Here is a 24159-nt window from a genome sequence, read left to right as displayed (position 1 = left end):
ACAGCGCTGTATCTTGCAGCGTTCAGGGGGGTGTTTATTCACACCCCTGAGCTCGAAAGTTGCAGCGCTGTAAAGTGCCAGTGTAGCCAAGGCCCGAGTATTATTATTTGTACTTCAGTGGCATACACAAGGTGCTGTCCACATGCACAGTTCCTCCCTCAAAAAGTTTACAGCCTAGGGACCCAGTCGCCCCATAGATGGAGCCGTGCATTAGTGCAAAGACACACTGAAGGTAGTGGGTATACCTGCAGGGAGCATATTGCAGAATCAGGGCCTAAGAAACACATTCTACACTCCAGGTCTCAGTAATGTTAATGGGAGCATGAGCCTGCAAAACACAAGGAGAGGCAATTCCCTCCACAAATAAATACATACAAATCCCTGTGATGTCAGTAGGAGTCATACTTGTGTTATCTGCAGGCAAGACGTCATCCAGAATAACAGAATTATTCCATTAAAGAGGTAAATTCATAAATCACAAATAGTCATGTTTATTGCTTTGCTGTAGAGTTAGGGATTTTTGTTTTTACATTGGCTTTCATGCTAACAATTCAGCAATTTTTATCATTTAAAGCATCCACAATATTTAAAAATACTTAATTTTTTTATATTACTGTTTTACAGAGCCAGCAGTTTTGGACACGGTAAAACCAAATGTAAATGTGGTTATACCTTGAAAAGACATCACTTTAAATAACTTAGCATTTTGTTTCCTATATTTGCATTATATTATATAGATAGAATTCCCCTGTCACAGAATAATACTAGAATTATTAAATCTAGGTACTAGCAGAAATTTAATAGGTCCAATGTTTCCTATTGAAATTTGTACGTAATACAGATTTCAGATTTGAAGTAACTCATTACATCTTCTGATTATAATTTGAAAATATAAAAATCCAATACTTTTAGCAAAAAGTATCTTAACACTAACCATTACTACCTAAGCAGACAAAACAAATCCACACTTACCACTTGTTTAAACTGAATAGATTCTTCTCTAAAAACATGAGGTTCCCAAAGATCATTTTAAAGTGTAATTTAAGAAGTCAAGTTAATTTTTATCAAAAATATGGTCTGACTGTCCTAAATGTAAAAGAAAAAAACACTATAAAAGTAATTTTGTGCCAGCAAAAAGGGTACCAACAAAAAAAAAGTCATCTAGATTTGATTTTAAAAAGGAAAAAAAATATTTAAAATTAGGTATCTTAATATATCATATTTTAAGCTGTTCATTATGTTTGTGATCCATATGGTCTATTAGGGTGAAATTCACCATTGTGCAGAGGGCCAGCACGAACATTTGCAATATTTAAGTATCAAATACACCCTGTTTTTAGGAATTCAAGGATGAAATCCTAGCTATATTCAAATCAATGGGAGTTTTGCTATTGACTTCAATATGGCCATGATTTTATCCCGTTATTCCAGTGAATATACAGATATTTACAGCTACATTCCCCTATCACTTGGAGTAGTGAAGCTTCAATTCTTAAAAAGTCTGCCCTGCCTTTCACAGATTTCCTACTAAAATTGATAATATCCTTTTAATTTATTTATTTCATCTACAGATTTTAATTTCTAAGAGTAAGCAGAAACTACTCCATGGTGTCTAAGTGCAAACCTCCACAATGTTTGTACACTCACAAAACTGGAGAGTTCACTAATGCTTCATGTTACCAGTTCCACATGACTCTGCTTCCCACATCAGCAAAATGCTATTTGGAGGATAATAGATTTCTTTTTCATTACAGGATCTTTGAAGACACCTATGAGCTAGAAAGACTTAGGGCCTCATCCTGCCAAAAATATATCCCTCAATTCCCATTGGCCTCAGTGGGAGTTCAGGGTGCTCAGTGCCCCTGAGGATCGGGCCCTACAGAAGAGAATTGGGATGTATCACCATGCATCTTGAAAGGTGAATGATAAGAAGGAGTAATCAAAGGGACTTTTATTTTCCATATAAACTGATACTAGACAGTGACTATTTAAGAACTGGGTTTCATCACCTTTGTAAGACTATTGTGTATACTGAAATGCCATTTCAAAATGCTTTTAGACACAGGTCTACATTCTCCCCAGCTGAAGTAGAGAGGTGTAAACTGCAGCTCCCTGCACCACTAAGGCTTGCTATGATCTTGGTGGGATTCATTCCCCAAGGAGGGCAGGTGGTGTTACCAATACTGTCCTCCCGCAAATGCTACGCCAGGGACAGTAGGTAAAAATCATGGCCCCATTAAAGTCAATGGCAAAATTCCCATTGACTTCAGTGGAGTCAGGATTTCATTCAGCAGCTTTATGTTGCAAACAGAGGCAGCCACCCAATGGGGATCTTCAGAATCAGTACATCTCCAATCACATCATTTCCCCGATCAGTACTGTTCCCCTTCTGAGGGGAAGGTCTGTACCACTGCAACTTTCTCCTGATGAACTTTGAGGTATTGGAGGCCCTGGACCAAGGTTGGTCATAAACCAACCTCTTACTAGTGGAGGCTAGGAGGAAAACATTCCCTGGGGGTAAATTATCCCATAGGGTTTCCTGCACCTTTTTCTGAAGTAGCTGGCCCTAGCCACTGTCACAGACAGGATATTAGACTAGACAGACCTCTGTTCTGATCCAATATGGTGATTTCTGTATTCGTACATCAGCTTCCCAAGGATGAATGCAGCCCATTTCTTTCCTGATTGGAGTGGGGAGGATTGGAGGGGTCACGTAAACATTTTGTAAGGGCAAAGGGTGTTAAGTAGAGAAACACACAAGTTAAAGTAACTATCCCCACTAGGCATTCATTCTTCTGTAATTAGAGAGGAGGTTTCTATGTATAGCATCCAACTGGTATCTTTATGCCTAAAACAGGACAAAAAAAACAGAGCTGCTGAGTGCAAAGTGCTGATGATTATTGGCCGAGTTAGATGCCCAACTGCTTGCCCATCTTGTTGAGGGCATCGCTGACAATGTCCAGTTCATGACGCAGCTCATTCACCACACTGGCGATACTCTTGGTGTCTTTCAGGATTTGTACGCTTTGCGTATATGGGTTGTACTTTACTCCAAACGGGCGCTTGATGGTTTTTGCAAACTCTCTGTTCAAACAAAAAAGAGAGGCAGTGTTTCAAATTAAATCAACAAAAAGCTAAATGTGTCTCTGAGCCAGACTCTTTATCTAAGGGAGCTTGGCATGAATTCCACAAGGAAGTCAGCATCGGTAACTCATTAGCTAAACCACTTTTTCTTCTTCATAATTCCTAGCTTATATATAATGTTTTTTATCAGTAGATTTTAAAGCACATTACAAAGGAGGTCAGCATTCTTATCCCCATTTTACAGATGGGGAAACTGAGGCACACAGCAGAGAAGTGACTTGTCCACAGTCATCCAGAAGATCAATGGCAGAGCTAGAATTTGAACTCAAGTCTCCAGAGTCCCAGTCCAGCACCCTATCTAGTGGACAACACCTTTGCATACGCCTTGTCAAAGTGGACCAAATTGCCTAAGCACTTGCTAAAAATAGATCTTCAATCACTCATCTACTTTGTCTCTGCTATATGTCACAGGAGAACGTTATGGGCTACTTTCTGCACTATTACTGTTTACTACATTGATTCAGAGTAATTCCATTGAAGCTAATGGCATGACACATACATAAAACCAGTGTAAGTGAGATCGGAATCATGTCCTTGGACATCAACTGATTTACACTAGTGTAACTGAAAGAAGCATTTCACCTGCTGTTTCATCATGAGCCAAGAGTTTAACCCATTAATGTGTTTCTTTTATAGGATCCTCCTTCTCCCATTGACAAATGAACTCACCTTCATTGTCTGGGGCAAGAGCAGCCAAAGTTAAAAACCTGCAGCAGATGCAGCTGATTGGAATGGGTCAGTGCATACATCTGCCTTTGAGCTGGGAGGTATGATTCTCAGCTCACAGGGACATACCTGTACTAGCTCTGCTCAGGTTAGCAACTATAGACAGCAGTGGATCTACGGCACCACAGGCAGCTGCTCGGGCTAGCAGCCCTGAGTACAATCCCACCCTGTTCCCAGGTATGTGCTCAGGTAGCTAGCCCAACCCACCCCCAATGCCATCACAGGTGCACTGCTATTTTTAGGCACTAGCTCAAGCAGAGCTAGCGTGAGTACATGTACACAAACTGGGACTCATACTTCCCAGCTCATACATAGAGGTATACAGTCTGAGCATGTTACACCTGTGCTCCGTACTATATTAATTACCCCATCTGTTTCTATGTCTAGTTCAAGCTGTTGTTTTTAATTTGTTAACACCTATGTGGTTTGAGACTTAGCTACTTTAGAAACCATTTCTTTTCTCATGTCCCACTGTGCAAAATTCTCCTTTGTGCACAGAGCCAACAGAAACCTTATGCACATCTTATGCCTCCCTCAAAATGGAACTCAAGGAGTGCTTTGGCCTTGTCTGTCCCTCTACACAGAAGGAGAATTCCACCCCACTGTGACAGCTGAGATCAGCAGAGATGCTTTTGCTGGCCGGGCCAGGATGGTGCACCCATTCTCAGTGGAGAGTCCCTGACAGTGAAACTTAGTCCATCAGACCTCAGATCAGTTTGTCTTCATAGCATGGGGCAAAACTCGTCTTTATGGCCCTACTTTTGCCAGGTGGCTCTAAACCAAAGCTTTGTCTTTTATTTTTCTCTTTCTCAGGTTTCTTTCCCATTAGATAGATAGGTAACGGGGATGGGGTTAACACTGCTGCCCTTTGTGAGAATTTATAGACTTATGTTTTCTTTTACGTGTGATGTTCTCAGATACATCAATTGACATATTATTATTATTATTAATAATAATAATATTTAATAATACAAGAGAGAGAGAGGAAATATTGAACAGCAGCTTTCCAACCAAGTGGGAGCTAAAAATAGAGCATGATAATAAAAATTAAAGGAAATTTTTGCTGGCACACACACACATCAGAATAAACCTGGCTTAGGTAATAACTGAGATTAAACAGACTGTACCTCATCTTTTCCTTTGCGTCTTCAAAACTTTCAGAAACAAAGTAGACTTCCTGGAAAGTTGTGATGATGCATTCTTGCTTGCAGGTAACCTTAGGATCAAAGGACTTGACTTTGGCATTGCCAGAGAGAGCATGCTGGATAATAGACAAAGCAATGAAGCAAAGATATTAACATTAGCACATGTCAGAGTAGTATCAGCACCACAAGAGCACGCAGGAAAAAACAGAGGATAGAAACAGTGTGTTGAAGAGGACGAAATGATGCCATATATGAAATCTCTGTAGCACATCATCTCTTAAGAGTTGTGTCTGCTGATTGGCACCAGCTAACCCTTAGGAAACTGGCTATCCTTAAAGGGCCAAATTCTGCCCCCCTTACTTATAGTGAGTAGTATCTTGTTATGTGAGCAAGTCAACTTGAACTTGGACTCTGAAGCCAATATGATTGCACATGTAACAGGAGGCTACTCAATGAGAACAATAGTATCAGAATCTGGTCTGACAAGCAGAGCCTTATGCTAAAAACACAACTATTTAGGGCCTGATTCTAAGAAATACAGGGCACCTTCAACTCCATCTAAAATCACTGGGAGAAACAGAGCTCAGCACACACCAAAAGACACAATTTACAATTATTAGTTCTATGCTTTTTCACTTAACCAGAATCATTCCTAGAGGTCTTTGGGAGCCAGATTTTTAAAGGTATTTAGGTGCCAAATTCCCATTGAAATCAATACCTTTAAATATCTTTAAAATTCTAGCTCTAGGAGCTTCCAGAATAAATGCTACTCAAAGATCTGCTGCTTCAGTTCACAGGTTCTAAATAGGCCATTGGCCATAGCTACTCAGTCCTCCCAGTATTTTGAACAAACTACCACAAAAATCAGGTGAGAACAAAGAAAGAGGGCAAATAAAGGGAGGATATCTTCTCTTCTTACCTTGAGCTCACTGATGGAAGAAAGTAAACCAGCCCCATAGACTCGTAGCTGTCCCTCTTGCTTACATAAACCAAACTCCACAGTGAAGAAATAGCACTGATACAGAAGAAAAACAAAAAAGAATTAAAATGGAGTTGTCTTCAACACAAATGGAACTAATGGTGCAGCAGATTTTGTAAGTCAAGCAAACTAGACCAAGAGTTGTCAAGCTGTGTGTAACGATCCCCTAATAGGGTCTTGAGCAAATGTCAGAGGGTCACAATTACCCTGCTTTTCCCATTTTGCCAAGTGGAAGGGGGCCCAGAATGGAAAAAGTTAAGAACCACTGAGCTGGACAGTTCTGACAAGTGAGTTTACTGCTACTATTCCACACCCTAGGCTCACCTTTATCACAGAGACTTTTGATCTCAACAGAAGCACTGAGCTCTAGTCCTGCTGCACAAAGGCACTGAACCAGCCAGTTGAAATTGTTATGTGGCAGCTTAACAGAAGCACTGGAAGTGATTGAATTTTTTTAAAACTGATAAATAATGAGATCAGCCAGAGGGGCATGAACAAGAGCCAAGCTCCCTTCTGTTTTCCCTTTAGTTCTGTTGTCTGAAGGGGTTTATGATGTTTATTTCAGTTTGCTGGTGTTGGAGATTTGTATAGGTATATTTAGGGGAGGGGAGAGTTCAGAAGTGCTTAGCAGTATTGGTTTGATTCTGCTCCCATAGAAGGCAATGGGAGCAAAGATAGAACAGTGTTGAGTGCTTTTGAAAATCCCTCCCATTGTCTCTGTTTATTATAATTCTTTATTTCCCCTTTTAAAATCTATTTCTTTCAAAACATCCAGAAGACTTTGGACATGGGGCACCCACAATATTATATAATTTGTTTAGGGAAAAACCCTCTCACTACTAAATTGTAAAAATACACCATCAATTGCATCCTATGACAACTATATTTCCTTTGGGTTAATTCTAAAGGATAAAGAAAGATATTTAGAAGAAACAGACCATTGGTTCTCAGTCTGGAAGTTATGATACCCAGAGACTCTTATTTTATGGTTAGATGGAGAATATCGTTCACCTCCTGTCACTTCTGTTCTATCATGGAGTTACGGAACAGAAAAAGTTTAGAACCAGTGAAAAAGACAATATAGTGAATGATTTGCTTCCGCTGATACTGAATGATAAATCTCCCAATTACTTCAATGGGAGTGGGATCAGCCCTGTAAAATGCTGAGAGCAATGCAAGTGGGATTATCACCACCACAGATTGAGACACTCACTGTTGCCAGTTTTTGAACAGACTCATCTGATGCCCCAAGCGATGCCAGGCCAATTTCCTGGGAGAACTGAGCAAAACTGGGTTCAGCCAAGAGTGGGACATGACCCAGGAGTTCATGACAGGTATCGCTGAAAAAGAAACAAAGCATAAACTGTGAGAGGATGCTCTTTCTTGCTGAGGGTGTGAAAAAGCAGCACCATCCAATGAATACAATTGTCTCAGAAGAAAACTCTTTGTAACACTGAAAAATGATTTAATATCAAAATGACAGGAAAAACATCTCTTATTAGAGTGCATCATATTAACTCTACAGAAAATACTTAGACCCAAATTTTCAAATCTGGATGCCCAAAGTTAAGCTTCTAAACCCATAGTTAGGAGCCTAGGGTGAGATTTTCAAAGTTGCTTAGTGTTGGCCTAACTCTGCTTCCACTTAAATCAGTGAGAGTTCTCACTGAGCAAGAGGAGCAGTGTTAGGCCAACACTGGGCACTTTTGAAAATCCGATCCCTAACAAAGAGTTGCCTGATTTTCAGAAGGACTGTGCATCCAAAAATCTCATTAAAGTCAGTGAGAGATGCAGGCACTCGGTATCTTTGAAAATCAGGCCATTCTTACCCAGATACCTGAATATAGATATAGAAGCCTAACTTTAGGCACCCAGGTTTAAAAAACTTTGTCTATAAACTACAGTTTTGTGCACATATTTGACTTCTCCCCAGAAATAAAATAACTTACGGCTCTGGGGTGTAGAGAGGGTCCGAGCTGTGCCTAACATACTGAGTGCAGTGAAAAACTCTGAACGCTAAGCCTGCCAAGAAATCTCTGGGTGACAAATATCCGGCAACTGGACGGATGGTGAAACCTGTGCGCTCTGAAAAGCAATAGATAAATCATAGGTCAACATGATGTAGAATTTTATGATGTTTAAGCTGTGTTTCTCCTCTTACTTCTGGATTAAATACCACAGCGTGGCTTTGCTCAAGGACAAGGAGAAAAACTAGAGATGAGCTATGATCAAAATTCCCATATTTGAAAATGACCAAGATATTGCCAACATACTTCTGACTTTGTGTGTTTTTCCCCTAGACCATCTCATTCACAAACTCCAGCAGTCACTTAAGTGCTGGCCTTGCCCACAGATTTCACAATTATATAAAACCATAATACAACATATATAAAAATGGGAGAAGGAGGGGGAAAGATATAATAAAGGACCATAAGGAAGAGGAGTGAAAATGTCAAAAGGCTGTTTGCCTTTATGGTTTACTCGCATATTGTTCATGATTTGGTTAGCAATGCCTTGCAGTCCATGTCAGTATAGCATGTGGTCTCATTGTGTAATGATTCCTTTCTCTTTCTCCTTTGATTCGTTGCATTGTGTTCAGAACTACAGAGCACTCACTTTCATAGATTCAAATCTTTTAAGGCCAGGAAGGACCATTATGATCATCTAATCTGAGCTCCTGGACAACACAGACCATAGAATTTCTCCAAATGATTCCTGCATCAAGTCTGTAACTTCTGACTGAGCTAGAGACATCCAGTCTGGATTTAAGGACTTCATGTAATGGGAAACCCACCACTTCCCTTTTGGAGAGAGGATCTCTTCTTAGAACAGATAGACCATATACACCATACGTCCCCACACAAAACTTCCACTGACATCAGTGGCTGTATACAGTCCTTTTATTTTTAAAGTGTTATGTGGCACAGGAACAAGATAATGCCCATGGTTTTGTTTTAGTCACAAAAAAAAGTACATATTGGGCATAAGAGGTCCCTTAAAATGCATGCAATAGAAAAATGTAATATTAATATCTCTATTATGTAACACAAGTTTGTCTGCCTTCCCATGATATACATGTACACCCCTGCCCCATATTGATTGGATTATAGTACTTGCTGAAGTCACCATCTAGTAGCTAAATACTGCTTATAATTTGTAGCCCCAATATGAAGAGAGAGAGAGAGAGCATGCCACCTCTAGTAGCTGTGATTTACAGAGGACAGAGGAGCAGGTTTTTAGAGGTTTATAGATGCCTAAAGATGCAGATAGGCATCAAGGGGGATTTTCAAAAGCACCTAGGTGTTTAACTCCCATTGGTATAGAAGAGAAATTAGCACATTACCTTTCAGGAAGCACGATACATCTTCCAGCTGGGGGATATTGTCTTCTCGGTACCCACAGTATTTGGTGAGTAAGGGTAAGTTTTTAAGGTACTCTCTGCAGGCATGAGTTGGGTAGAGCTTGTTGAGCTCTCTGAATACAGTGCCCCAAGTCTTGATCTCCTCCTCAGTGAATTCAATCTTGGGGATTGGGTCACCACTATAATGAAAGGAGAAAGAAAGGATGTCATGGCTCAGAATGGACAGCTCTAGAAATGGATGACTCATTTACCTAGTACTGTTAATATTTAACATTTATGTTGCTATACCATCCGGGGCTCCGTTGCATTAGATAATTTACAAATACACAGAAAGACATGGTCTCTGCTCTGAAGAGCTTACACTCTAGGGCAGGGGTCGGCAACCTGCAGCACACATGCCAAACGCACAACACGGGCTGATTTTTAGTGGCACGCTGCTGCCAGCCAGGATCCCAGCCCCCGGCCCCACTCAGCCCCACTGCCAGTCTGGATGGACGGAACCCTGGCCATCAGCAGGCTGAGCAGGGCCAGCAGCCGGGACCCTGGCTGTCAAGGGCCGGTGGACGGAACCCCAGACCAGCAGCAGGTTGAGCAGGGCCGGCGGTTGGGACCCTGGCTGGCAGGGGCCAGTGGACAGAACCCCAGACCAGCAGCGGGCTGAGCAGCTCAACCTGCTGCTGGTCTGGGGTTCCATCTGCCACCCACACTGCCGATCTGGCACATGAAACCTTTTACTGGCACACAGAATCTTAAATTAATGAAGACTTGGCACACCACTTCCTAAAGGTTGCCAACCCTGGCTTTACGGGTTTGATCCAACTCCCACTGAAGTCAATCAATGGGAATCTTTCCACTTACATCAGTGGAATTGGCTCAGGGACTCAGGCCCCAACTTTGCAAAGAGTTCCATATGTGTTTAACATTGGGAATAAAAAGTTCAGTCCTTGCATAAGTCTTTTCAGGATCAGGATCTAAGAATGTTAAATTTTTCCTCAACCTGTGTATAACTAGTCTTCATTACCTTTTCAATTTCTTTAAAGGAAAGGAAAGATAATGAGCTCAGTTAACATCATGATAAATCTACGCATCTAAATGTTCATTTGTCATGTGAAAATCACACTTCTCTAGAAAAACCATGAGTAGCTGTCAAAATGTATTAAACCTAGTCTATCACCTCACATTAGCCTTCTGGATCTTGATTAAACTGGACTATTGTGAGGACTTGAGTCAAACATTGAAAGTAATAGGAATGCTGTGTCATGATTCTACCAGTAGCGATTTCAGGGCCTGACAAACAAAGATGATAGAAATTAACCTCCCAAAGATAACTGTATCAACATAATAATGCTGCAGACTATTGGATTTATGCTGTGTTTGCTGATTCCATTAGTGTATGCTGCTGTGATTACAGGTTTATAACATTTCTGTGTCATTTCCCAGTGGAGGGGGTTGACATCTAAACCCAGGTATGGAACACCATCGTGAAAAGTATGCTCAGAGTCAAATTATAGCACTTAAGTCATTTTTGTATCTGAGTCAAGGAGAGCCCACTGTGGGGTCCTAAATACCACAAGGCCCTTTTCAGTTTCATTTCACTGTGCACTTCTAAACATTGTACCTAATGCCCTGTTATGAACCAGAAACTGCACTCTTTTGAACCAGAAACTAGAATAATGATTATTTTCTTGCTTCATTTATAGTTATCAGTTAGCAGGCTAGATCCTGACCTCAATGTCTTTGCACCACTCCAGTGGCACAAAGGTGATAGAGATCTTCCCTAATAGGATAACCATGAAGCTGGTATATACAGCTGCACATCATGTGTTCCTAACTCTCTCAGTTACATGGTGTGTTCTTAAACAAGGTGAAGGAGTGACCATGAGCAAGAGAGGGTTGAGCCAGAAAGCACTGCAGTTCAGTTACTCCCAGCTGATGGAGCCATCACACTGGGACCACTCTAGCTAGCATAATTAGCTAGCAACCTTTAAATTATAGTTTGATCCTCAGACCAATCAGAGATCCTGGGAGTAGTAAGGTGGCTTCGATCAACCTTTCTATTCCTCCCACGCTGGTTCCTATACCAAACACAGCTCAGCTAGGCCTGGAGATCTGGCCTGGTGAATGTGAACTACACTTATTTTATCCACCTCATTATTCCAAAGCAAGAGACTTGTTTTGCAAGGAATCATACTTACTGTTTGTAGTTCATAGCTAGGTCTGCAAAATACTTTCGCCTCTTACGATAGACATTGTCTTTGAAACCCTATGTGTGGGAAAAAAGTAATACATATTTCCAGCTCTGTAATAAATAAGCTTATTAACAAAGAAAACACTATTGTAAAAGCATGTCTTGGGAAAATAAATGGTCAAAATAGGAGTCTGTTAGTTGTTCTTAGTCTATGAAATAAATAAATCCCTCAGTTTAAAACGGAGATCAGCAACTTCATGCACATAACTCTTGAGGTAAATATTGTGTAGATAAGGATTCCTTTTTCAAAGCTTTACCTACACTAAATTGGTTATTTAATTGATTGCTCTGAAAATTAGAAATTATACCAGTTCAATTTGTTTTCTTTATTTGTGGGGGTGGAGGAAAACGACTGTGTATTACTTTAGAGGGAAAATAAACCTAGTTCAAAACAGCATTCCTTTTGTCTGTGAGTATTCAGGAATTAACCCTGCAGTTGCTACATAGGCAAGACTCCCTTTAAAGCTTGCAGAACTGAGGTCAATGAGAGCAATGCCTGAGCAAGGACACCAGGAATAGGTCCCAAAGTTACACAGTCAAAACCACAAAGCCACTCTATAGGGCAAAAACTGATCTGCCTTCATTCATTGTTACAATAGTAGGGAAGCTACTTACTGGATGGTCGGCATCCAGTTCAGACCCATACATCAGAACACGGTTCGCACATTTATCCAAATCTGAGATCTTCTTAGGAAACCAGGGTGTATTCTCCATGCCTAAGGAATACATGAAATCCACAAAATTATTAATAAAATCTAGTGGGTTAAAAGCGGAAATACCTGTTTCAAGTTTAGCTCTGGCAGCTACAAGTGAAATCAAGAGGCAATGAAGAGGATGAGGGAGTCCTCTGCCTATCTGGCACCAGCACAACTTCTAACACTTCCTCCTGTGTCACTAAAACACTCTCCTTAAAGAACAGTAAGTCATAAAAAATAGGGGGAGGAAATGGTTAACTAAGGGGCTGGAGCTTAAATGGTTTTTCTGTAGCTGTTATTATTTGTATTATACTAGCACCCTCCAGGCTCCAGCTGAGATCAGAGTCTCATTGTGTTATGTGCTTTACAAACACATAGTAAGAGACAGTCCCTGCCCTACAGTGTTTTAGAATTGACAGACAAAGGGTGGAAAGAGAAACAGAGGCAGTGAAGTGGAAGTGATTTGCACAAAATTACACAGCCAGGTGTGAATAGGACCCAGGCCTCCCATGTCACAGTGTAGAACTCTGACCACTGAACCACACTGCCTCCCTAATAAGGAGAAAGAAGTGCTCTTGTCAATGTGAACAGCTTTTCTGACTGAGGGCAGGTCGTCACTATCCGACAGGTAGTGATCGATCTATCAGGGTTCAATTTATCGCGTCTAGTGTAGATGCGATAAAATCGAACCCTGATCGCACTCCTCGTTGACTCCGGAACTCCAGCTCATAAGAGGTGGAAGCGGAGTCATTGAGGGAGTGGCAGCAGTCAACGCGCCACTGTCCTCAGGGCCAGGTAAGTCAACCTAAGATACATCGACTTCAGCTAGACTATTCACGTAGCTGAAGTTGTGTATCTTAGGTCGACCCCCCTGCTAGTATAGACCTGGGCTGAGTCTGGGGTTCTCAGCTACAGTAGTCCTGCAGCCTTAATGGGACATGTCATTTTTTATTATAGGCTCGGCTTTGCTTAGCCCAATAGAGCCTTTGCTTCCCTGTCAGCCGGGCTATGTTCAACCCCTGCCCCTGTACAAAGCCAGAGTAAATGGGTGTTGTCCAGGGGAAGCTACAAGCCTTATTCTCCGCTGCCCTGCACCTTGTGTAGTAATTTACAACTGAGCAAAGACTATGGGTCTGATACGCCGGTTTCCCTGAATTTCACTCAATCATTTCAACCAGTGTAACGTGAGTACAAAATAGGTGAAAAGCACTGTCAAATCAGAATGGCAGCATTTTACATCCACCTTGCACATAAGCTGCAGAGCAGTAGAGAATCAGGCCCTATGTGAGGGAGTTACATGGGACCCCCCTGCTTAGGCCATCACTCCACTTCCTAGGTCAGAACAATTTGTACAGACCCATACATGGAGGGCTGCTGTGACCACTGAATCTTTCTAGTCCTGGACTCACTGGCCACCCTCCTGAATCCTCACCCAGGCCCTCAGTCAAAGTGCTGGCCTATGGAGAGCTCAGCAGAGGAAGAGTCACAGTTCACCCAATCTGCAGCTTCCCAAACCCTATGTAAGGAAACTGCAGCAGTTCCATTACAATGAGGACACTCTGTAACAGCACTCTGGGGTGGATCTCACCTCCCCTGAATGTTGGAACCAGAAAACAGAAAGACTTTCCTTGATATTTTAAAGCATTTTTCCTGGTTTACACGAGACCAGCACTAATCCAGTGTGATAAACTCAGGACGGATAGCTGCAAGGGAGGGGTAGGAATCAGTAACAGAAGGTTAAAAGGCCCTCCTCCTTATCAACTGAGAGGCAACCACAGGTCAATCAGGTTCAGCTGGGAAAGGTTACCAAGGTAGTAAATTAGAATCAGCTGAGGGGGGAGCTACCTGAGGTTAATTGGGACCAGCTGATTCCAACTTGGGGCTGCCTGAGACCTTTTTAAACCCTTCTCTGTGGAAGGAAGGGGAGGAGAGTAGAGAGAGAAGAAGCCCTGCTGCCAGGAGTAGAAAAACAGCGAGATCCTCCAGGAGGAGAGGAAGTACTTTCTCCCACAAGGGGGGTAAGAATTCACTAACCAGGACTAGTGGAGATATGGGGAGAAAACTTCCCTTGTGTCCCAAGGGGGACCGCATTACCCGAGCCTGCCTCACCAGGGCTGAAAGCAGCAGAGACTGGGGAGACTGAGGAGGTGCCTTGCCACACCAGGCTCACCATCCTGATGTGGGAAAGGAAGTCAGAAGGAAACAAGAGGAGCATCCTCTGGAGCAAGAAGGGGTTCATAAGGTGAGTATCTCTGCCTGGGAGGAAGAGAACCAGAGAGAATCTCTATACAGGGGACAGAATATGGAACCATCTCCACTGGGGAAGCACAAGATGGATTTCTACAGAGTGTGAAGTGTAGGAAGGGAAAACTTGCACTGACTGAAATGATGGCCTATATCCTGAGCTGATGTGAATAACATAGCCCCATTGATTTCAGTGAAGGTATGCCAACTCACCATCTGAGCATCTCATCTTATAGCTTTCAATGGAACACACTTATTGTTTTACTCCATTTCCTTGTTCTATTAGTTCCCAAATACCTGACATAAAATAACTGAAAACTAACTCATTAGAAAGTAGCACAATATCCTCTTCCCTTTATGCAGTTTTGCTAGAACATCCCTCCATACTTACCATCCTCCTGCACAGTGACATTATCTGTGGGGTTCACGGATACAATATTGACGTGGGATTTCAGTAGGTGGAAGATCTCATTCAGTTGTTCCATGTTACTATCGCAGTCCACAAAGATCTCAAACTCTGAATTTCTTCGCCTTGACTTTCGGGACTCTATGTGCATCAGATTTACATGTTTCTCCTATTTATAAGAAAAAATGTTTTAAGCCAGGTTGATTAGATAATCTGCATTGCTTGCCAAGCCAATATTCTACTATTTAACATTATCTCAGTGAAGTCTCTTTAGGCAAACAAACCTATTAATAGCAGCTTGCTTATTAAAAAAAGATAAGGAATGGTTGTTTAAAAAAACAGCTTTCCCATGTTAGAGAAAATGAAAGAGAGGTGCTTTTATTTCCTCAATTTTAATTTGAAATGTCTTCCTCTTCTTGCATTAATCCCATCAAATGGGGTCCTCTCTCCCTCTCTCTCTATCATACCACATGTTAAAATGTCTTCCTTCCTTTTCCTCCTTTCCAACCAACCACTCCTTCAGTCAGCCTCTCTGCCTTTTTCCTTCAGCCTTGATCTGTTGGATTCTCTTCCCCATGTAGTTGTCAGGACTTTTCTTTACATGACCAAACCGTCTGACCTTGCACTCCCTCATTTTTTCATTTATGGGTGTTACTTCGAGCATGTCTCTAACATACACATTTCTCACATGGTCTTTCTTACTTACACCACTCATCGATGTCCACATTCCCATTTCTGTGGAACAAATCCTTTGCTCATGTTTCTTCTTTTGGCACCCAGTACCATACGTTAAAACTGGATGGCCCACTGTTTTTATAGACTTCCCCTTTTAATCTTACTAGTATCTTCCTGTCACATACCACACATACTAAGAGTTTATTATCCTAGCTCCAATTTTGTCTGCCATTTCCCCATTTTCCTAGATTCTGGACCCCAAATACTTGAAATTTGTGTTTTAGTTTTGTCTGTCCATCTAGTTTCAATGATAATTCTTCAGTGTTCACATTATTGAAATTCCATACCATATACTCTGTTTTTCCTCTGGTTATTTTGAGCCTATGTCTCTCCAACACATCCTTCCATTTATCAGGTTCGTCTTCTAGACTATCTTTCTTCCCACTGAGTCGAATAATATCATCTGCAAACAATGTGTACCAAGGTGCCTCCTTCTGTATGTTCTTTGTAAGGGTATCCAGGATAAGGACAATCAAGAAAGGGCTCAGTGCTGATCCCTGATGCACTCCCACCACCTTAACCGATAGTTTGTGTGTTTCACCACTAGAAGTTCTGACTATTGATGTTGCACATATATACATGGCTTGAACACACTGCACATAAAGTTCTGGCATCATTTTCTCCCTCATATACCACCAGATGACTTCTCTTGGAACTCGGTCAAAAGCCTTTTCCAGAACAATGAACACCATGTGAATATATTTCCGTTTCTCTCTAAATTTATCCACTAGCGGTCTCAGTGCAAAAACTGCAACTATGGTCGAACTTCCAGACATGAAGCCATATTGATTTGTGCTAATATCTACTTCGCTTCTTAGTCTCTTATTGATGACTCTCTTCATGATTTCATTGTTTGACTCATCAGATCTATACTGCTATAATTTATAAATATAGTAAAATACATTTTATTTAAAATTTTTAAGCAAAAAGAGGCATAATAAAGTGGACCAAATTCCATAGTCCTCATTCTAGAAAACCTACCACTGGCTAATGAAAGTGTAAAATCTTCAGGTTAATTAGCTAGCATAGTTGATTAGCAGTTGAGTCACTATAAATCACTGTCTGCCAATCAAATCAACAAATATTTGTTACTCTTAAAAATAAAAAGAGATGTTAAAATGATAATTTTCCAATAGAATCTTTAACTTCTGTTTTATCTGAAAGAATATTCCTTAACAATATGTTTCATAAAATGAATGAGTAGGGCTCTCTTAGTAGTAATATTATGCAAGGACACATTGGAGAGCAGTATTAACCCACTTTCTCCCCAGTGGCTCAGTGTGTTGTATAGACAGTATGCTCAAAACTGGGGTAACTCATCTTGTCAATGGTAATGCAACTTCTTCCATTGATAAAGGAATGACATTGGCGATCTGGAAAAGAGTTAATCCAGTCTTCCTTCATATGTTAAGATAGTTGTCACAAAGAGGAGGAAAATACAGCAAGTAGTACCAATAGGCTGAATCCAGAAAGTTCAAAGCTGGACTCCCAACCTTTGAAACATTGCAAATGTGGGGTTTTGATTCATCTCATCATAGAAATGGGGAGCTGCAGTATAGTTGAGATCTGGAATACTCTGATCAGGGGGGTTATTATTTTGGATCCATTTCTTCTAAAAGGCCAAGGGTACCGAACCTTCTCCTATTAAAGGCAAAACTCCTCTGGACTTCAGTGGGAGCAGGAGAAAGAGACATGTTTTTGAGGGGTATTAACACAGCCTCTAATTTTGCAGGCACAATTTTGCATTCACAATTAATTATGGATCTTTTCTTACTATGGGAAATAAATTATGCTGGATGCCAAAATGACTCTTACATTCAGAAAACCTTGTGTAGAAATGTGAGGACTACGTACCTGAAAGAGTTTTAGTGCTTTTACAAGTCCTCCAACTTCATTCTTTAAGGAAAAAATGACAGCTGCTCTACCTCTTTCAGCTGAATTGCCTTTGTTCTCCTTATTGTCTTCAATCATTGTGTAATTTGACTTATTTAGCTAAAAGCAAATAAGAAAATATAGATTTGTTGCACAATAGGTTGAAAAGACTCCTGTACAGTTTATATGCTACAGCTCTCAGTGCAATAATATCACATTTGGATGGATAAATTGCAAAAATAAAGTGCCATTCAAATCATTATATACACTCACATGCATACAGATAGGAACATGTACAAGTCTTTATAAAATTGGGGCTTAATATGGGGTGGGGGCATTTTAAATTAATGTGGACCCTTTTGGAAGGTCCTTGGTAGTTCTTCAGCAGATGCAATGCATATATTTTATAAAAGTATATAGTTTATAATTAAAAATAAATGATTTGCAGAAGTAATAAGCATTAGCATGAGTCTTCAATAGAATACTTCTAGGGGTTAAGTACAAACTTGAAAAGCCTCATCCCAAACCCATTGGAGCCAACAAATGGAAGGACTCTCATTGACTTCAACAGGAGCTGCATTAAGTCCTAATACCCTAGCACTGGGAGTTCCTCTCCATTCTGTGTCTCTGAGTCAGAATTTCTGTTTGGACAGAAGCCACTGCTATTGCAAAGGAACCTGACAAAAACCTAAAGGAACGAGAAAAATGTTGAATAAAACCTCTTAACAAGAAACTTAGGTATAATCTGATCAATAAAGCCATATAATTTATTCTCAGAGTTCTTTGCTATATGCTTTAAAATAACTATCATAAACATGCTCTGAAAATGCTCCAACATGTAAGTCTCAGAACGATCTCTGATCAGTTTAGTCTCTGACAAGTTTTATGTATAAAGCTTACAGATATATCAATTGGTATGACATTCTGCTCTTCAACTGTCTTTATTCCCCCTCTGCCTTCTTCCCCCATCCCATTTGTAGCTTTCACTTTACCCCATATCCCTTTCTCTGATGGTGCATCAAAGAATGTTGTGCATTAAGTGATGGTACATTAAGAATTAAGCAGGTTGCTTGAAGTAGCAAAATATTTGACATTTTGCGGAAAACAAGATGAGAATGTTTGTTTATTCCAAGATGGATTTAAAAAGATCCAGGAACAGACACCACCCTCTAGACAGAAAACAAGCTCAGATTACCTATAAATAGCATCCCATTATCACTTCTGGCAAAGTAAACTTTTTTAATGGATGGATCTTCTCTATTTGACATATGTTAGACTTGGCCTAGCTAATTTTGGCACACATTACTTCAAGTTGACTACCTCATCTGCACACATATGGCCTTTCCAAATGAAAAGATTAGGCAAATTGGAATGAATGACTCTAGCAGAATCAGGATTTATGCTAGGCCACAAGCAGAAAGGTGGGATTGGATCAGGGCAAAGCCATTAGGATTTGTTTTTCCCAAAGAGCGAGTACTGAAAAAGAACAGAAGCAGGTACATATATTTAGAGAAGACAGAGTTCTAGGTTACAGAGAAAGTAATGGGTACTCCATCAGAGAAAGCCAAGCTGCATATGAGCAGAAAACAAATAACTGGGTTACTTTTAATAATTATATGCGTTAGTTTGGAGCATGCAGGTGTTAACCCCTTTGCTAGGGCCTGATTCAAAGCCCACTGAACTCAATGGGCACCACTAAATATTCTTTACTATATGAGGAATGTTGATTTTGGATAATGGTGTAGACTTCATCACTCAGGCCTTGTCTACATCTAAAATGTAGATCAATCTAGCGGCATCATTCAGGGTTGTGAAGAATTCCACACTCTGTGCAATATAGTTAAATTGACCTAACCCTCACTATAGACACCACTAGGTCAATGGAAGAATTGCTACAGCTTCTTAAGGGTGTGGATTCACTACAGTGATGGAAACAAACCTTTCATCTCTGTAGTAAGTATCTACACTACAGCAAAGTAGCTGCAGTTGTGCCGCAGCAGCACTGGTCGTGTAAACATACCCACAGTCTGATTCAAGATAACAGGCAAGGATGTGCATACAAGTCACTGGGGCTTAAGTACATGCTTAGATCCTTTGCTGAAATTGGACCATAGAGTCTAGTCCAGAGTCCTCCGAAGGTAATAGCAGTCTTTCAATTAACTTCAGTGAGATTTGGATCAGATCCATAAAGACACCTGTTCAAGTTATGGTGTTTGAGGAGTAGTGTCATATATTGTACAGACAGGAAAATTTAATAACCTTTCACAAGCATTAGCATGGTATTCTCAAACACAGAGGCCCACATTTCCATTTTCAGATCACATCCTTCTCCAGCAACACTGCAGTTGAAGTTAGAAGTGAAGAATAGGGGTCTGTACAGGGCCCGCGCTTCCATTAGGTGACCCTAGGCAGTCGCCTAGGGTGCTAGGATTCAGGGGGCGGCATTTTGTGCTCTCCCCACAGGGCACACGGGAGCTTCTGGTTCTGCTCCCGTCACGCCACTGAAGAAGGACCTTCTGCTGACGTGCCACGGAAAACAGCAGCAGGCAATTGAGCAGCTCAATAACTGCTGCTGTCGCCTGCGGCATTTTGGCGGAGGGTCCTTCTTCGGTGGTGCAATGGGAGCAAAACAGGAAGCTCCCGCACGCCCCCTGGGGAGCGCACAAAATACTGCCCCCCGAATTCTGCCTAGGGCGCCAGAAACCCTGGGGCCGCTCCTGAGTCTGTGGCTACACAGAGTGGGACATCATTGTCTGAGAGCAAAAGCTGTCAGAGAGCAAAATCATTTTATACAGTGTAATGCACCACCTTATTCTGAAATTCAACATAGTCACAAATGATATTGTAAGATGCGCAACTGACCACAAACTGTAAACATTACAAATAAACACTAATACTTTCTCTTTTCGTATTGACCTAGTTAAAACAATGTCATACTTAGGATCAACTTATGTAGCCTACAAAGCACAATATGACTGGGACATAGAAAGCATAGAAAAATAAGGTACTGTAATGGGTAGTTTCAAAAGAGTGTCTCCATCTTGCAAAACTGGAGGAGAAAGAAGAGGAGAGAAATTGGAATACCAAAAATTCACAGATCTGTAGAATACAGATTCTTTTATATGCATATGTTTGCATGATGAAAAAGACAATAGTAACCTTTGGTTTCCAATAATAATGTTATACAGAATGAACAGCAAACGGGATGGAGAAGGAGATCTGAGTAAATGCAGCCACCATTTTGCTGCTACCCCAGGACAGAAACAAAATGGTAGCATAGAAGAGAATAGCTATTCTACAGCGCATTCCAGTTCTTCCTTACACCTCCTATTCTCCTCTGCCTGATCAGTCACTTTTTCTTTTCCTCTTAGCATCTGTGTACTTCTTTGGAGGGAATGGGATGTGAGAGAAAGCTAATATATATATATATATATATATATATATATATATATATATATATATTACAGTAAAACTTAGGTTAAATATAAAATGTTCATTTTTTCAGAGCAGAAAGTAAAAACCTGTATAACCCTCCAGCCATGTGTATTCAATCAGGAATGGAGTGGGCGAAAGGACCTCACAATAAATATCCAAAAAAACAAAGAAAGTCCTCCAGTGAAGACTAGACTGGACATTCCTTGTACTTCTACAGTAAAAAACAAAACAAAACAAAAAAGTCAGAATAAATATCTTAAAAATTACAACTTGTCAAGCCTTTTTACACCTCATTAAGAGGCAAAAGAAGGTAGAAACTCCAATTTTAAAAAAATTCCTATGCAGGTGGTCACCTTTGTGAATTACGGGCCCAATCGTGCAAGGTGCTGAGCACCTCCTGCAGGGCCACCTGGGGGAGGCAAATGGGGCAATTTGCCCTAGGCCCCGGGCCCTGCAGGGGCCCTCACAAGAGTTTTTCGGGGGCCCTAGAGAGGGATCCTTCACTTGCTCCAGGGGCCCCAGAAAACTCCAGTGGGGCCCGGGCTCCCGGAGCTTCTTCTGCTCCAGGTCTTTGGTGGTGGGGGGTCCTTCCACTCTGGGACCTGCCACCAAAGTGCCAGGTCTTTGGCAGCAATTTGGCAGTGGGGGCCCCTTTCCACGAAGACCTCAGGCCCCTTGAATTCTCTGGGTGGCCCTGACCTCCTGTGATATGATTAGTGGCCTCAGCTCCCAATAAAGTCAATTCAGTGGGGAGGTCTGTTGAGGACACTCAGCACCTTGCAAAACTGGATCACAATTCTAGAGAAAACTAGCAGACCACATGGGGCCTGCTCCTGTTCTGTCGCCTTTGGGGTGGAGGGTTCCAATGTTTTCATCAGCTTTAACATCAGAAGATTAATCCCAATTTAATCCAGTGGGCCCTAGCCACTTCATGTAATTCACAGGCCCATAGAGTCTCTCAGTGGGGCTGAAAAGGGCTCAGTGAAATCCATCATAATCTTGTAGGTGACTTTGCAGATAGCGTGGGACGCCAGCACTGCTAAGATTAAATGGGGAGTTATTAAATGCCCCCAGGGTGTTTGTCTTAATCCCAATAGGAAATAAAACGTCAGCAGGTCATTTATTCCAAACAACTGAAAATCAGACTCAAATTCATTGGCTCCATGTTATACCCGTGGGGAGACATCTCTAATCCCTAATGAAATGGCTGTGAAACTGACTGGGGTGCGAACAGGCCTTTTATCTCTGTGAATCCCAAGACAAAGCACTACCCTTCCCCTTATGCTTTCCATGCATGAACTCTGAATCCAAGGCTCTTGCAACCCCAGAGGGGGCCACAGCAGGTGGCAGGGGAACACGCTCACGTTAGACTTTATGGCTAGACAGCAGTGGTGCCCCCAAATTTTCCTCTGGTGTAACGGGACAGGTTGAAAACTGCTGCTTTAAACTGACGACTGGGTGTGGGATACGGCTGATCCTGTCCCTTGTGTGGTAGAGAAGGAGCTAGGTGGGCGGCACTAGAGCAGAGCTGCCTAATTTATTCAGACCCAGTTCATGGAGGGCAGATGTTAGTGCTGAACTAACATGGAGCCTCTGCCTTTTCTAATCTGCTCCAGATCTCAAGGAAGGGGTGTTCAAACTACTTACATCAAGGACAGGTTCAGCAGAGGTAAATCTCCTATTACCTCCTAAGCAGCCCTCCCAGTGCTGGCTCCAATAAGTCCCCAATGCACTCTTAAGAGTGACAGCCCAGCTCACCTCTTGCTCATGATAGTTTCAAACATCAAAAGACATATATTCTATTTTAGTAGCATGACAGCATAGGCACTAGAAATAGAGGTGCTAGGGGTGTTGCATCACCACCTGGCTTCAAGTGGTTTCCATCATATATGGGGTTTATAGTTTTGTTTAGTGGCTCTCAGCATCCCCACTATACAAATTATTCCAGCACCCCAGCATGAGAGTATTTCCAGCTCGTTTCTGTGTGGCACTGTCCCCTGGCGCACAGTGCTAAAACAGGGTAATCTGCGTCTGAGCCTCAGGATGGGAACTAGGGTGTGTGTGTGGAAATGTATTAAATTGCTAGGAGGGAGATATTCCTTAGGGGTCTCTCTTCTGATGATGATCTCAGCCTTCTACCCCCCCCTCCACTATCCCCCTGGAGAGAATTCTTGCCCTTTTCCTAACGGGATAGATTCTGTTCCCCCCGCCAGCCTTGTGACTGTACTGCAAAAAGATAGCTTGATTGTCTAGCTCAGTGGCTCTCAACCTTGCCAGACTACTGTACCCCCTCCAGGAGTCTGATTTGTCTTGTGTACCCCCAAGTTTCACCTCACTTAAAAACTACTTGCTTACAAAATCAGACATAAAAATATGAAAGTGTCACAGCACACTAGTACTGAAATTCTTATTTCTACCATATAATTCTAAAATAAATCAGTTGGAACATAAATATTGTACTTATATATCAGTGTATAGTATATAGAGCAGTATGAATAAGTCATTGTCTGTATGAAATGTTAGTTTGTACTGACCTCACTAGAGCTTTTTATGTAGCCTGTTGTCAAACTAAGTAAGTATCTAGAGGAGTTGATGTCCCCCTGGAAGACCTCTGCCTACCCCCAGGGGTACCTGTACCCTTGATTGAGAACCACTGGGCTAGCTGACTTGCATTAGATCTCGCCTGTCCCTTTGAAATCTGAGTTTTACAAATTGCCCAGAAAACAGGAGAGAGAAAACAATCACATTTCCAGCAGGGGCAAAGCAGATCTCACTAGAGGTTACCGAACAACAAACATCTTCCCGATGCAGTTAGGATAATTTGGGGATATTTAATACGCCCCGAGAGCCAACTAAGCGGTCGCCAAACGCCACTGCGCTCCCAACGAGCAAGACCAGTCTGAACCCACCAGCCTGGCGCGAGCAGCTAGGGTGGGGGGCGTCAGGGCTGATCCCCTTGCGCCGCGCAAACTGCCCACCCGGGGGAAGGTGGGAAAAGCCCTCGTCCCCCCGGGCCGCCCGTACCTCGTTATTCAGCTGGTTCTCCTCGAAGCTGGAGTTCATGGAGTCGAAGGACCGTCCCTTGCGGGCTCCCTCCATTCGGCCGGAGAACATGGTGCTGGAGGAGCGACTCCGGGGCGTGCAGCTCGGGGTCCTGGCTCCGGATCTG

The 24159-nt window shown here is 41.8% G+C and overlaps 1 protein-coding gene across 1 annotated transcript; it reads right to left on the bottom strand.

The window, feature by feature from the left end:
• Nucleotides 1-475: 475 nt before the first annotated feature.
• TPH1 (tryptophan hydroxylase 1) lies at nt 476-24159 on the bottom strand. The gene is made up of 11 exons (XM_050955816.1): nt 24015-24159; nt 17538-17675; nt 14934-15117; nt 12219-12319; nt 11551-11618; nt 9338-9534; nt 7944-8079; nt 7208-7334; nt 5935-6030; nt 4998-5131; nt 476-3084 (listed from the first exon to the last, which is right to left on the bottom strand). The coding sequence occupies exons 1-11, from the start codon at nt 24102-24104 to the stop codon at nt 2910-2912; spliced, it is 1446 nt and encodes a 481-aa protein (XP_050811773.1). The 5' UTR covers nt 24105-24159; the 3' UTR covers nt 476-2909.

Source organism: Gopherus flavomarginatus, chromosome 5 (genome assembly GCF_025201925.1).
Source record: "Gopherus flavomarginatus isolate rGopFla2 chromosome 5, rGopFla2.mat.asm, whole genome shotgun sequence".
Taxonomy (NCBI): domain Eukaryota; kingdom Metazoa; phylum Chordata; order Testudines; family Testudinidae; genus Gopherus; species Gopherus flavomarginatus.
Note: the sequence above shows the minus strand (reverse complement) of the source record. Positions and strands in the feature narration are given on the sequence as shown.

What these genes read in the sequence shown, in the direction of transcription:
- TPH1 (XM_050955816.1), bottom strand. Translation starts at nt 24,104, where the DNA reads ATGTTCTCCGGCCGAATGGAGGGAGCCCGCAAGGGACGGTCCTTCGAC. An exon ending in TGTCACTGTGCAGGAGGATG is followed by an intron (nt 12,320 to 14,933) that starts GTAAGTATGGAG and finishes TGTATTCCTTAG; the next exon opens with GCATGGAGAATACACCCTGG. An exon ending in CTAGCTATGAACTACAAACA is followed by an intron (nt 9,535 to 11,550) that starts GTAAGTATGATT and finishes CTTTCATTATAG; the next exon opens with TGGTGACCCAATCCCCAAGA.